The 14,107-nt window shown below is 51.5% G+C and overlaps 4 protein-coding genes across 4 annotated transcripts; 3 read left to right on the top strand and 1 right to left on the bottom strand.

The window, feature by feature from the left end:
- Positions 1-296: 296 nt before the first annotated feature.
- MIND_01316300 (Cutinase) lies at positions 297-1,380 on the top strand (the record flags this gene model as incomplete). Its single annotated transcript, XM_037369617.1, has 5 exons — positions 297-572; positions 620-820; positions 867-1,013; positions 1,067-1,248; positions 1,296-1,380. The coding sequence occupies 5 exons, from the start codon at positions 297-299 to the stop codon at positions 1,378-1,380; spliced, it is 891 nt and encodes a 296-aa protein (XP_037214115.1).
- Positions 1,381-3,723: 2,343 nt separating this feature from the next.
- On the bottom strand, positions 3,724-6,830 carry MIND_01316100 (Alcohol oxidase; the record flags this gene model as incomplete). The annotated part of the gene is made up of 22 exons (XM_037369616.1): positions 3,724-3,980; positions 4,032-4,173; positions 4,219-4,346; positions 4,393-4,605; positions 4,654-4,693; positions 4,741-4,860; positions 4,910-5,010; positions 5,057-5,076; positions 5,127-5,141; positions 5,196-5,487; positions 5,535-5,627; positions 5,693-5,740; positions 5,793-5,883; positions 5,936-5,958; positions 6,013-6,110; positions 6,158-6,244; positions 6,295-6,324; positions 6,375-6,446; positions 6,495-6,541; positions 6,591-6,619; positions 6,669-6,731; positions 6,779-6,830. 22 exons carry the CDS (start codon positions 6,828-6,830, stop codon positions 3,724-3,726), a joined length of 2,061 nt encoding a protein of 686 aa, XP_037214114.1.
- A 1,278-nt stretch (positions 6,831-8,108) lies between these two features.
- On the top strand, positions 8,109-8,822 carry MIND_01316000 (uncharacterized protein; the record flags this gene model as incomplete). The annotated part of the gene is made up of 4 exons (XM_037369615.1): positions 8,109-8,287; positions 8,332-8,381; positions 8,429-8,598; positions 8,643-8,822. The coding sequence occupies 4 exons, from the start codon at positions 8,109-8,111 to the stop codon at positions 8,820-8,822; spliced, it is 579 nt and encodes a 192-aa protein (XP_037214113.1).
- Positions 8,823-9,173: 351 nt separating this feature from the next.
- Positions 9,174-12,688, top strand: MIND_01315900 (Argonaute-like protein; the record flags this gene model as incomplete). The annotated part of the gene is made up of 13 exons (XM_037369614.1): positions 9,174-9,889; positions 9,941-10,168; positions 10,214-10,313; positions 10,365-10,518; positions 10,568-11,280; positions 11,327-11,467; positions 11,513-11,656; positions 11,702-11,861; positions 11,908-12,133; positions 12,178-12,226; positions 12,273-12,338; positions 12,382-12,594; positions 12,650-12,688. The coding sequence occupies 13 exons, from the start codon at positions 9,174-9,176 to the stop codon at positions 12,686-12,688; spliced, it is 2,949 nt and encodes a 982-aa protein (XP_037214112.1).
- Between the last annotated feature and the right edge of the window lie 1,419 nt (positions 12,689-14,107).

Below are 14,107 nucleotides of genomic sequence, written 5' to 3'. Positions count from 1 at the left end.
AATGGTTGGCAAAAAACCCAAATTTACAAGGAAGATCTCAAAAGAAATGTGTGACCGCTTGTGACACTCCATTTCTTCTTCACCGAAACACAACCGAAACAACCTCGCCCACGCGCTCAGTTTCGCACCCGACAACACCATTCAATCTCCCTCGCTCTTTCCGACCCCATTTCTGCCAGCTCTTCGTCCACCGTGGTACCGCTTAGGACGTTCTCCGCACCGTTGGGCTGCTGTATTCTTCGAAGCAACTCAAATCTCAACCTTCCATCGTCGTCAAGACATCATTATCAACGAGAATGGGTCTCTTCAAGCTCACGGGCATCCTCTTCCTCGCTCAATTCTTTTCCTTCGTGTATGGCTCAGCCCACCCAAACAACGACCCAGAAACTCGCGGGCTAGATGTGAACCTCAATCGTCAACAAGTCCATCTCGCCAGCCTCCTGGGTCCTATTGACTCGCTGCTGGGCTATGTTTTCGCCATGGGCAAGATTGCAGGCGGAGTTCTTGAGTCTCTTGCGGGTGATAATCCTGGCCAGGGCGACTATCGTGGGGGGCAATGTGCGGATGTCATGGTTTGCGGCAAATTGTGTGATACCCAGACTTTTCAATATGCTGCCAGGTCATTTTCGCTCGTGGAACAACTCAATCCGGCACAATTGGAGGCACTGTCGGTCCCGCTTTCCTCAATTCAACCCTCAATGCACTGGCGCAAGCTATTCCTCCCATGAACTTGAGTTTCACTGGCGTCCCATACCCTGCAGCGATGGAGGACTTTTTCGAAGGGGGGAGTAAGAATGGGAGCATCACAATGGCGTCCATGGTCTGTGACTGCTTGCGATAGCTGGCGTGTCTGATGCAGCTCTTAGCTTGAACAAGCAGCGTTGAAATGCCCAGACTCTGCCATCATCTCGACTGGATATAGCCAAGGAGGACAGGTTGTGCACAACTCGGCTCGCATTCTCGCACAATATCACCCTGAGGCTTTCAAGCATATCAAGGCTTTCGTCATCTTTGTGAGTACATCTCTTATCTCGAGCAGGTTTTTTATCTCAATCTTTGGGTTCAGGGAGATCCCGACTCGCAGCAAACTTTGCCCAGTCAGGTTCCTCCCTACTCAATCGACACGGTGTGTCACTCGGGCGATGCGGTTTGCGGGTCGGCGGCGAAACATGTAGGGTACAGGAGCTCGCCGGAGTTGGGTCTGTTGCTGAAGGCGCCGTTCATTGGCTTGACATTGCCGCAACATTTGTGAGTCGCTCTAGGCCTTGACTTGGTGTTGCTCAATTGTGGTTCAGGAACTACCAGAAGGAGACGGATGATGCGGCACAGTTTATTATCCGAGCTCTCAAGCCGTCGTCTGGACCAGTCGTGCATGTATAAGCCCTACTAGGTAGTCATCATCATCATCTTTACAGCTAGTGTCACCCAAAGCATCTTGAGTAGTCTGCCAGTGCTTCTGCTCCAAGCTCAAGTCCTAATTAGATTATCTTGGGTCCATCCACCACCATGCTCCTTTTCTGTGACCCTTTCTTGACACTTTCTTGACCTAACCCGTGACTTGTGTCATCACGCGGCAACCAAGTTTCAAATTTCCGCTACCATGCAGTCTTGTTCTTTCTCTTTCCTGTCATGCTCTCCAGACAGGAGCTGCTCGACCTTCTGGCCGCGATTGGTGTCAAGCTGCCTCCAAAAACGAAGCTCTCCGACGCAGATCTTGACAAGCGGCTCTCCAAAACACTTGACAGTGCACAATATCTGTCGCGTGTGGTGCCGAGCCCACCCCTGGACCCGTCTGTGTATCCGTCATGGTTAAACAAAACGCACAAATCGGTGACGGTCCTGGAGGGCATCCGGCGCCACAACACACACGAAGCGGGGATGAATGCCGCGCTGAAGGACCCGTTTCCGCTGTTTGGAAATCCGTTCATGGACTTGCGCCAGACGATGATGTCGATTGCGCAGCGGTGCGACGAGGCCCGGGTGGGGGCGAAATTCCCGCCAATTGTGGTTGGAGATGAGGCAGGGTCGTCGGGAATTGGACTGCGAGTGCGTTTTCTTTTTCTTCAAGTTTTGACGAAGCGCTAATCTGCGAGCGTAGGTGCTGGACGTAAGACGATTCGACGCAGCCACACCGATTCTCTTTGTCGTGTATCGTACGCCGATGAAGCCAGCACTCACGCCAGAGACACAAGCCTGGCTGCAAGACAATCCGACGTCAGGAAATATGGGCTTGATTAAAATAACGGCGACGCTGAAAGAGCAAGAGATGCTACTACGCCTTCTCAAGCAGAACAGCAAGCGACTTGTCAAGACCTACAAACCCAGGCGTGCTCCCTCCGAGACGTCGTTCACGTTGTCGTTCCTTCTACCGGTCGGGTGAGAAGCACCATTGTCTATTATACTCAACACTGATACTTTCCCAGTCCCCTGACTGCGAGCGATATGGCCAAGCATAGTACCAACTCTGGCTGCACCGTTTGCGGCGACCCTGCGAAATCCAAGTGCTCTCGCTGTGGAGTAATGCGTTATTGCGACTCAGGTAGATGCCGCTGTCGAAAAATCAGAAAAGCTTACTCATTGTTGACTAGTATGCCAGAAGGACGACTGGAAAACCCACCGCTCGCTATGCACCAGCTGGCAGGGCGGCACATGGCAGCGAATCACGTTCACCACCGCCGACCACCGACCACACGGAATTTACATGGCCCGCATGAGTAAATTCGACATCGTGCAACACGGGGACATGGTAGTCCGCCAGAAGGCGTTAACACACAATCCGGAGAATCCCGCCCCCGCGAACACACACGGGCTGACGCCGTTTATAGTCAAATTACAAGTCATTACGCCCTCCACACTGGGCCCTGCGGGTATGCCTGCGATGCTGATGGATCCTGGCATGAACGGCGAGGAACTGGTGCATATCATGGTCTACGACCAGAAGCGGGCTTTCGATGCGTTGATAATGCGGGAGTCATCCAACCTGCAAGAGTGGAACAAGGTTGCTGGGGTTGTCTCGACGCAGAAGAAAGCGATCAAGGCATTTGCGTGGGCGGTAAGGACAGGCGAATGGACCCTCGATGTTTGTTTGGATAGATTTCCGGACTGGCAAATGTGGTAGTGTTGTCGTACAATGTGCATTAGGGTTAGGGTTAGCTTGCTGAACAAGCCAAAAAAAGCGAGCCCCGACGACCCAAGCCAAATAAGTGCAAAGGCAAGGTCATCATGCTCCTCACTCTGATGCAAGCAGAGCAGAATAGGGAGCTAGGGCCGGCAAAAATTAGATAACCAGAATGACCACTCGTGGTGGTCGTAAAAGCGGTTAAGCTTTTAAGAACAGATACTACACATGATCTAAGCCTGGGTGGCCAGAGTGGGTAAGGAGACGGTGTGTTGTCGAGGGTTCTTATTGGTCTGGCGATGGTCCGTGCGCCGATACAGGAATCATATGATTAGATGGTGACATGGTCCGTGCACAGACGCGATCACGTGCACGTGTACACTGTCCACCCTCCAGACGCTCTCCTGTCGTTGCGTCTTGCGGGAATGTTGCCAGGTGCTCTCTTTGTCAGTAATCCACGTAAAATCTAACAAACCGAGTGATTATCACAATCAACGCACGTCTAAACGATGATTCGGGCCCAAATTGGCTTCAGTGCAGAGTAGATATCGATATCGTACATACAAACTTTCGCACAAATGTTGATACAACAAGTAAAAAAACGTTCAGCGGACCAGCTGGGTCGCAGGGATTCCTTTGGGCACTGGTGCATGGGGAACGGGAGCATGCGGCACCTTCAGTTTGAGCCCCAAGTCCTCTGCGATCAGATCTGCACCCTTTTCGCCGACCAACAACGCAGACGAGTAGGTGTTGGTCCCCAAGTTGTCAGGGCAAATCGACAGGTCGACGCATTTGAGGTTCTGCGTCCCGAAAACGTTGAGGCGGCCATCGACAACACCGCCTTCCTCGCGGGGCTTCATCGCTATTAATCTATTAGCCGAATAAATCTCGAGTCTCAGGTTAATGTAGCTACCGCAAGTGCCTAGACTGTGCCAGGTCGTCTCAACGTGGTCGGCAATCCAGTCATCGATGGCCTGGTCGTCCTCGGCGGTGTATTTGATGTCCTCGTGAACCTTGGCAGCATCATACTGGTCGCCGGGCTTGTGCCAGGTACCCTAAAGAGAAATTAATGATAGCGAAGGAACAGCAGGCTATCGTACCATATGGATACCGACGGTGAGCGCGTTAGGAAGCATCCCCTTTGCGGTCTCGATATCAATATCCTTGCAGGCCGCCGGCGAGGCAGGGTGGAAGCGGGGGTGATGCGAGGTCAACTCGCCACGGTAAGCTAGCCGCATAGTCAGATCCAATTTCCTCGCGAGACGGTCCCATACCATCCATACGACGAGCGACCTCGCGAGTCTTCTTGTAGCTCCAGCGGATAGGGGCAAAGTCGGCCTTGTTGTTCATGAAACCGCTGTCGAAACTCGGCTCGACGTAAGGGTTGGGGCTGGCGATGTGGATCTTGCCACGCGAAGCGGGGTACTCGAGGTATTGGAACATCGTCATGTATTTACCGGGAGGAAGCAGCGAGTGGTCCGCATAAGCTACCAGACAGTCAACGGTTGGCGCAAGAGTAATAGTCAAAAGCCTACCGGCGGAGACTATGGAGCCAAACATGACTGGTTTGTCGGGCTATCAACGTTCATTTGCTGCCTCGAACTACTCAATGGTAAGCTTACCTTGTCCTTGAAGTAGGTATCCCAAAGTGCGTTGAATTCGGGGCCCATTTCCTTCAGTTCTGCCTCGGTAGGGCGAATCTTGAACCCTGCATCAATAGCATTCGACGAAAGGCGCGCTTTCTTAACGGACGTTAATCGAGATTTATGGCAAGAAGATATGGAGCATTACCTCTGGAGAGACTTCCCACTCTTGGAACAGTTCTTTTTGAACCTCTTTGTCACCACGGAGGAAGTCGTCAAGAGTTGCGCTCTCGTTAGAAACACGGAAGACTACAATTCATCAGTTGTTTTCGACAGGAAGAATCATAATGCTTACTGGAAAGCGTGGTATAATGACTGATAGTTTCACCAGTTAGTCCGGATGACACGAAAAAAACCGTACTTACTCTTGGTATTGCTCACTGAAGAGCCATCAATCCATCATTGTTGAAAATCAGAATGAATGATGAACGCACCCGACGCCAGGAAGATCGCTGACCACCTTGATATCGAGCTTCTTTAATAGCTCAGCGCTACCGACACCAGAACGCTCCAATATTTGGGGAGTCCCGAGAGTTCCGCTACTCAAAACGACGCATTTACGGGCACGGACGATGGTTTCCATCACTTGGCCTTGATGCGCACGATTACGGGCAGGGACATAGGCGACGCCGACAGCCTTATTACCCTCGAAGATGACACGAGAAACACGCGAGTTGGTGCGGAGGAAGAGGTTGCTCTGGACGTCCATGACGCTGTGGACATAGGCTTGAAGACGTTGAATAGGCTTTTTGGTAGACAGTAACTCAACCCACCAGTCGCAGCATCGCTTCGGCGTCCAGTGTGTCGATTGATATATTTCGCCCAAATTTCAGAGGCATGCGAGGTGTCGAGGTCCTGGATGTCGTCTGGAAACAAACGTTATGAGCACAACTTGAAATCGCCGCCTGCGCATGCTTGGGATTAAACTTACCACTGAAGGGCACGCCAATAGCATCCGACGCGCGAAGGAAGTCCTGCGCTGAATTTGATCAGTCTATTGTGAGCATTGAAGAAAATGAGAAATAATTCACCAAGGGCAGTGATTGTTCCACCATTGGAGATCGCGATTGGTCCATCATAGCCATGGGTGTCATTATTGGTGGGCTTCTGGTAGTTCTCGAGCTAATTTCAGAGGCCGGTCAGCTGAGTAGTTGTTCGGATAGAGGCTACTCACGCGCTTCATCAACGGCAAGAGATCTGACCAGTAATTCGTAAGGCCTACGTCACAACTCTCAAACGTCGGTGGCGTACCTTTGGCAGTCCAGCCCGGTGTCTTGAAGTCATCTAGAAAGGATTGGAAGGAAATCCACTGCGATACGAATAAACTCGCCCCAGTCCGACGCCGAAGCCTAGAAGGCACGTCAGAAACTGCTTATTGCAGGATAAAAACACTCACCCGAGTATACATCTAGTCGAACAGTTTGCCCAAGTCAGAACACATACAAGGCCTATGAATCGGAATCGACCGACCTGGAAGTTGATACTGTTCGAGGGGGGGTAAGTCATAAATAATTTTGGGACGAGAGAACGTACCTGCTACCACCACCAAGGATGTTGGCACAGCTAGGATGGATGAGCTAAATTCGGAGCAAGAAACAAGAGTTAAGCTTTACGGGACGATACTCTTCCTGCCACGCATGAACTCGGAGTTCATGGTGTCGGTGTAGAATGTTGCCTTGTCGTTGCTGAGAACGAATTTAACGGATTGGGTGACACATAAACAAAAGGCATACATTCCATTCCGCTGCATGTTACGGACATAGATACCAGGACGATAGACCTGCGAAAGGGTGAGGTGATGTTAGAACTAGAAGTTGCAACAAGCTTACCCATGGGTCGTCTCTGTTATTTGCACCACCTAATTGCAGAGTTAGTAAAGCATATGAGCGCCAATGGCCAAGTGTTACCTTCAATCAACATGACCTTGAGGTTGGGATCGGAATAGGCCAATCGCCCAGCAACGACACATCCTAGAACGTGGTGAGTCCAGAAACAAATAGAGGTCCGCATGACGTACCTGCAGGCCCACCGCCTGCAACAATGACATCGACCTCCTGAGGATGGACCATAGTATGCAGATAAGTGTGTCGAATGATGAAGAGGAAACCTCTGGAGCCAACCCGCTTGCGAGGCTGGGCCTTATATGTGCGCAAATAATAGATGGGAATTGCTCAGGGGCGGCTGACCACCTCTTTCTCGTCAGATGATGGGTCCCATAGCGAATAGCTTCGCCGCGTTTCTTGGAAAGTGCTGGGTGGTGTTGGTGAGAGCGGAAAGCGCACAACAGCCGTATTACCCACGTTCTAGCACAATGCTTGTCTAGGTCGAACGTTAATGACTGGTAGCGTTCTCCCTTGTTCGAAAGACCCAATGGTGGCCTTGATGAAGAGAACCAGAATGACTCTTGGAAGCTCGACTGCTGTGAAAACAATATTCCGGCCAATGACAGGTATGTTTGGTATCATTGCTTAGTGATAGACACGAGAACCATGCCTTCTTCTATATTTGCATTGAATACGGCCTTCTGTTGTGGGGAAATGCGGGGTAATTGTCCCATTTGGTGAGTGTAAGTTGGAGTTTCGGGGACCTTCAATCCGAACCCTCGATAATTAGTGGCATGCCCAGCCTTTGAAGCACCCAAGAAAATGACGATTTGCCGATGCTCAGAACACAGGTGAGGGCATTTTAGCTCTGGCTCGCACGGAAGACAGCACGAAGTTGTTCACGGAGCACCACATTAGCTCTCATGACCCAATGGATCGCAACTATCTTTCTAGGACCAACTCGGCACCCCAAAAGGCGTGGTTAGGGAGGGCGGATGAAAGTATAAGCTGGTCCGTTTGGGTGGAAACTCGCACGACGAGTGGTCGGCCAGCCTCCCGAATATGGAGCTGTTTCAATTGAGAAACACCCAAATAACACACAATTGACGTACCGCGAGCAAGCTGAAGCTTAAAGAAGGTCGCCGGGGCACACACTTTGGAAGAGATAGCGAAACGGTCCCGCATTTTCAAGCTATTCCAAAACGAAAGACATGAATCCTTATTGAAATATGGTTGATTAAAGGGATGCAGTCTGGGCTGGGAGGTCAGCAGCTCAACATGGCCCAGATATTACGAGCCGTGCCTGACGTGTTGACTCAGCTGTATGGGGGGCGAGGAAGTGTGCGAGGGATTCTCACTGGCGCTCCCGACGCCTGTTTTTCTGGAATTCTCGATGAACAAGAGACAAGTGTGTTCAACTTGCGGTCAGACGAGGGATTGATGACATGTGTCACGGTGCGTCACGCCCCAGAACGAACGACCACAATTCGACGTCATGGACCAACGACCTTCGCCTTTCACGCCATGCAGAACCCCACCTCCGAAATCGGCGCCGTGGTGTCCCTATTAACCGCAGCCGCGGCACCAGACATTCAAAAAGCCGCTTTTCTGCGTTATATGACTTCAGATGCTGGGTTTCGCCATCCGCTTTGCAGTGTCTTGCCTGGCCCAGGATCGAGAGAAAGAGTATTGGGGATCTATCAGTGCGTTTGTGATTTCCCGTTCTGCTCTTTTTAAGTGACAATAGGTGGTATCGCATTATGTCGCCACGTATCGATATCACAGTCAACAATGTCGGTGCGCAACTCGTCCTGTTTTCTTTTCTCGCGACTGAAATGTCCCAGTGTACGACGAAACCAACCGTATACTGCTTTTAGATGTCGTGCAACTGTTCCATATTCGTTTTTCACCCTTCAAACCTGCTCCAGCTCGTTTGCTGGTCAGGCTGACTTTGCGTCAAGACCACGATGGACTATTCTACATCGCGCTTCAGGAGGACTTTTATCATCCAGACGTATGCTCCACACCGCTAATTGGGATCCTATCTGACTAGCAAAGGATTTTATGGCTCTTTTGGCCCCGCCGCTTTCGCCACTCGTACGACTGGGCTTATCGATGACTGGTCGAGCATCAGACATCTACGCTAAATGCGGTCGACTACTCGGGATCTGGACCTCTGAAACGGGTGTGGCGCACGGAGGGGGGCTATATGACGATGAAGACAAGAAAACGCAGTAATGGTATTTATTTCTTGACCCATATGAAATCCATTCCTTACAGCTGCTTTCAAAACGATGCCCATAGTCCAATTTTTTGAGTTTTGTGTTAGTTACCTTTGTATCGAAAGCATGGACTATGGGCATCGTTTGGAAAACAGCTGTGGTCTCCACTGATTCCTTCAACATGTAAATACGATCGCCGGCTTTTTACTCGACTGTTACTTCTGCTGCTCTGTCGCTATTTCGCCGCGGTTTTCAGCACAAGCTCCGCTGTGTTCATTAAGCGCCCAAGCGTCTCCAAGTGTCACCACCACAAATAACGCTGTCACACGAAGGCTCTTGGACACACACTCCAACAAAGACCGTCATCATGAGCCAACAACGAGGAAGAGGACGTGGACAAGGACCTCCGCAGGGACAAAGGGGAGGTTATCCCCAGGGTGGCCCTGGCCCCAGAGGCCGTGGTCAAGATTTTGCAGGCCGCGGTGCCCCACGTGGACGAGGCGATGGTGGGTATAGAGGCGGCCCACCTGGTGATAGAGGCAACTTTCCTCGTGGTGGGGGAGGAGGAGGATTTCGTGGTGGTGGGAGAGGTCGAGGCGACTCCGGCCCGCTCATCTTTCGAGAAGGGATTCCAGCCACTCTGCCGCCGCGCCTATCCGACAACAACCACAATGCGCTCATGCAGTCCTTTTCGAGGGCAAAGTTCAATCCAGACAGGCCCCTCCGCCCAGGATATGGGACTCGAGGAACCCCAATCACACTTCGAGCCAACTTTTTCCCTGTCCGCCTATCAATTGGCGTTTTCTATGACTATTCGATGGAAATCACTCCAAAGACCGAAATTCGTCGTCTCAAAGACAGAATCTTCACTTTATTGGAGCAGAGCCCTCAAGTGAAGCCCATGTTGAGTCATATTGCCCATGACCGCAGCATAAGGCTGGTCTCGGCAAGAAAGCTCCCACAACCATTAACGATCCGAGTGCCGTTTTATGAAGACGGAGAGAACGGGCCCAAAGCTGGGGGAACGGTGTACACTGTCGAAATCAAATTCGACAAGGAGCTCAACATTGAGGAATTGAAAAAGTGAGTGTAATCCTCAGAACTCGTTTATTTCTTGTTCACCAATCCTCCAAGGTACCTCAACGCTGATATAAACTCTCGGGACTATAATGCTGCCCCGTTGCTTTCTGCTCTCAACTTGGTTCTCCAGCAATTCCCTGCTCGCAAGGGCATTCGTGTCGCTAGCAACAAGTATTTCTTCCCGACATCTACGCAGCCCCACCATCTCGGACTTGGTCTTATCGCCTTCCAAGGTTACTACACGTCGGTTCGTCCAACCTACAAAGAGCTCATGGTCAACGTGTAAGTGCTGCGCGTCAGGTATGGTTGTCTGTCTGACTGAAGTAGGAACAATTGCATGACTGCCTTCATTGAGCCCGGCAATCTCGCCGATCGACTGTTTCAATTCAATACAATGAGCCAAGGCGCGATGCCGAATCTCCCCAAGGTTTGACTCGACATACCTAGCTCCATTTTTGTTCACAAGTGTCCCTCATAGGCATATGCAAAGAGCATCAAGGTCACAACAAGACATCTTGGCTATAAGATGCGGAAGCCACTCAAAACGATCTGTGGGACGTCGGCTCGTAACACTTTCTTCAACTGTGAGGAATTAGGCGGAAGAATCTCTGTCGAACAATATTTTGCCAGGAGTACGACTATGCTCGTTGCTCACCATTCCCTCGACTGACGTTAGAACAGAGTACAAAATCCAGATCAGGTATCCGACCGAGCTGCCCGTCGTCGATATTGGTGGTCCGCAGAAGCACAATTATCTTCCTGCAGAGCTTTGCGAGATCGAGCCTGGAAACCCTTACCGTGGACTGCTCGGCCCAAAGGAGACCGCCGAAATGATTCGTGTTGCCTGCAACCCGCCGCGATTCAACGCCGACGCTATCACCGGTGAAGGCTTCAAGCTTCTAGGGATTGACCCCCTCCAGTCACCCGCGAACGGCTTTGGCGTCACTATTGACACGGAAATGGCCGTCGTCCCGGGGCGCCAGCTCGCTGCTCCCGGTCTATCATATGCCCGCAAGTCAATTCGGGCAAATGCGGGGAGTTGGAATATCATGGATGTGACTTTCCACCGTGGTGCCGCGGTGAAAAGCTATTGGGTCCTTGTTGTCCGTGATGGGCGAGAGATTGTTTCGCGAGGAGATGACCCCGAGCTCAAGGCGCTCATCCAGAATTTCCAGGCCAAATTGCAACGCTGTGGAATGAAGACGCCGTCGGGGGTGCCAAGGCTGATACCGACTCCACAATTGCAACGAATGCAGGATGCCGGTCGGGAGGAGGCTTTGAGAGCAATTAAAAAGTGCATCACCGATACGCTGGCGGCTGAGCAAGGGAAGAAACCCGATTTCATTCTTGTTCTGTTGTCGCACCATGACAACTTCATCTACCCTGGAATCAAGGTTTGTCTTTTGCATCTTCTGATTATTTGGGCTGAGACGTCTTCAGCGAATCGGTGATGTCGAGCTTGGAATCCATACTGTTCATATGCAGCTCGCCAAAGCAATGAACGAGCCACGGAAACAAGACCAATATCTCTCGAACGTTGCGTTGAAAGTCAACTCAAAACTTGGGGGCATTAACCACCGTGTTCGTCGCTGTTCGCATTGGTTGCACCACTGATATTTTCCTCAGCTTGATCCTGCGGCCACCGGCTGGCTCACGAAACAGAAAACTATGATGGTGGGTATTGATGTCACGCATCCCAGTCCTACAAGTCGGGAGGGGGCGCCGTCCATTGCCGCTGTCGTGGCCAGCGTTGACGACGATTTCGTCCAGGTAAGGGCTTGACCGCGAACCGACGAATTCACTCACCAGTCACAGTTCCCTGCCAGTCTGCGACTGCAAAAGCCCGAGCAGAACCGCCAGTCGAAGGAGATGCTGACGGAGCTGCGCGACATGCTCGTCGAGCGTTTGCTTGTGTATGAAAAGAAGAACGGCACGCTCCCCCAGCGCATTATGGTCTTCCGTGATGGCGTTTCCGGTGAGGCATCGTCATGTTGTTGGGACCGTTCTGACGTCGTATGAAGAGGGCCAATTCGATACGGTCATCCGGGAAGAGAAGAGCCAGATTCTAGAGGCCTTCGGGAAACTGAGCACCGCAGCACGCGGCTCGAGACCGTATCGCCCCCAGTTTGCCATCATCATTTGCGGAAAGCGCCATCATGCGAGATTCTACCCAACGGACTCTCAGTATGCCGCCAAGAACGGGAATACGCTTCCTGGTACTGTTGTGGACAAAGGAGTTACCGCGGTGTACGTGGATTGTGTTGACGTTATCTCACGCTTACTGCGCAAAGCTTTGATTTCGACTTTTACCTCCAAGCACATGCAGGTCTTCAAGGAACTGTGCGCCTTTCTTGTTATCTGGCATGGGTTTTGATCATGGAAGCAGGTTCGGCCAACGCACTACACGGTCGTTTATGACGAGCTCAAGTTGACTGCGGACGAGCTCCAACAGGTGCCATTACTTGGTTTGATTATGTGTTAGCTAACAAAGTCAGGGCTCGAACGACTTCTCTTACCTTTATGCTCGGGCCACGAAAGCCGTCAGCTTGATCCCTGCAGCCTACTATGCGGACCTTGCCTGCGAGCGAGCGCGGTACTACCTGAACGACGTTATGGACGATCGCACGACTGTCTCTGGCCGAGGCGGAAATCGCGACCAGGAACGGGAGCGTGTGTTTGACCAAGCTCGTTTGTCTTGGGGCAGCGGGGTGAGTGTTGGCTTCTTCTACATAGGCACATATGGCTTAACGCTTTTTTCGGTAGATCCACGAGGACTTGCGCGAGTCGATGTTTTATATCTGATCTTGTTTTGGCGTCTTTGCTGTGCTTGCTGTCATGCTTTGATTGCTATGTCTGCCTTTTGTATACTGACCACGAATCAAGTTGCTTTTCATGTTCATTGCCAATTAGATGTCTATGTTATGTGAGATTTTTTTCCCTCTGAATCACATTTATATACTGTGGATGGACAAGTATGCTAGTGCTAAGACCAGGGGTTGTTTATCACTTACTGCCTTGTGGGGTTTTTGTGTGGATTTGTGGTTGGTTGAAGCAAGGTAGCAGGTAGCATGAAACTTACTTACTATTCTGTCTCAGCCTTGGCTTGTATGTCAACAATCTGCAGTGTGACCCCAGGATGAAGATGCCTTCTTAAATGCACTTGTGCACTGTCTCTGCACCCTCCAAAGCCAGCATCATTGTGAATGGCTGGCACCCTGTTGTCAGACTCTCACTCTCCTCCTGTTCCTTTGATACTAGCAAACAGATGTCCCTCAATCCTGAATGTGGCCCAACTGGTTACTGGTCTTAAGTGCCTCATTGCCAAGGTTTACCACTGACAAGCTTTCTCACTGGTGTGAAGAAGGACAAGAAAAGCAAGAGGCCTTCAAACTGCTCTAACTGCAAGCTGTCAGGCTTTGGGTTGGGCCGTTTAAGGCTTCTTCTAAGAACACGCACCCAAAACAGAATAGACAGATTGTCAGGCCTGCAAGCAGAGCACGCGGGGGTAGAATCGAACCAAAAGGTCCGGTTAACATGGTCCCTTGTTGTGGTTGGTTGCCACTGGCAAAGGTTCGAATCAGGTTGTTTCAGGCCTGATGAGTCGGTGGTACCTCCTCGCATAGAGAGAAGTGGTACTTTATGTTAAAGTATGGCATGGCTGGCTGTCAGGGGAACCCAAAGCTTCGGACCCCCCGAACGCATCCGAGGCACATCCGACCGGCGCCCCCTCGGACGCTCCGACCCACCCCGACCATCGTCCACGGCCTCCTTCGCCCGCACAATCACCGATCCGTCAAGACCCTCCCAACGATCACCTTGGGACAGAGCCTGCGACGCCGCTCAGGCCTTCTGCGCTCTACGTCGGCAGTTACGGACGACCAGTATATAGTTGGCGCCCTAGCAGGCGGACCCTTAGAGTTTCTTCTCTTTGGATCCTCCCCTGCTAGGTCGGTCCCTCCGTGTATTCCCGTAGCTTTTATTCACGCTTTGGATCCTCCCCTGCTAGGCTTTCGTCGGAGTCTCCAGGGTTGCCCTTACAGCAGAAGAAACTCTCTACGGGATTAACCGGTCAAGATTGCCAGGTTTGGCGCTGATTCAGGCTTGGAGTACGAGTCCGTACCCCCCTCGTCACTGCCCCTGCCACTTGACCCCTCCTCCTCTGCTCTTGTCGTCCTTACGCCCGCTATGTCTACCGGAGCTGCTCCGGACGCTGACGCGCAT

Source organism: Mycena indigotica (assembly GCF_014461135.1).
Source record: "Mycena indigotica strain 171206Taipei chromosome Unknown Mind.scaff0014, whole genome shotgun sequence".
Lineage (NCBI taxonomy): Eukaryota > Fungi > Basidiomycota > Agaricomycetes > Agaricales > Mycenaceae > Mycena > Mycena indigotica.
Note: the sequence above shows the minus strand (reverse complement) of the source record. Positions and strands in the feature narration are given on the sequence as shown.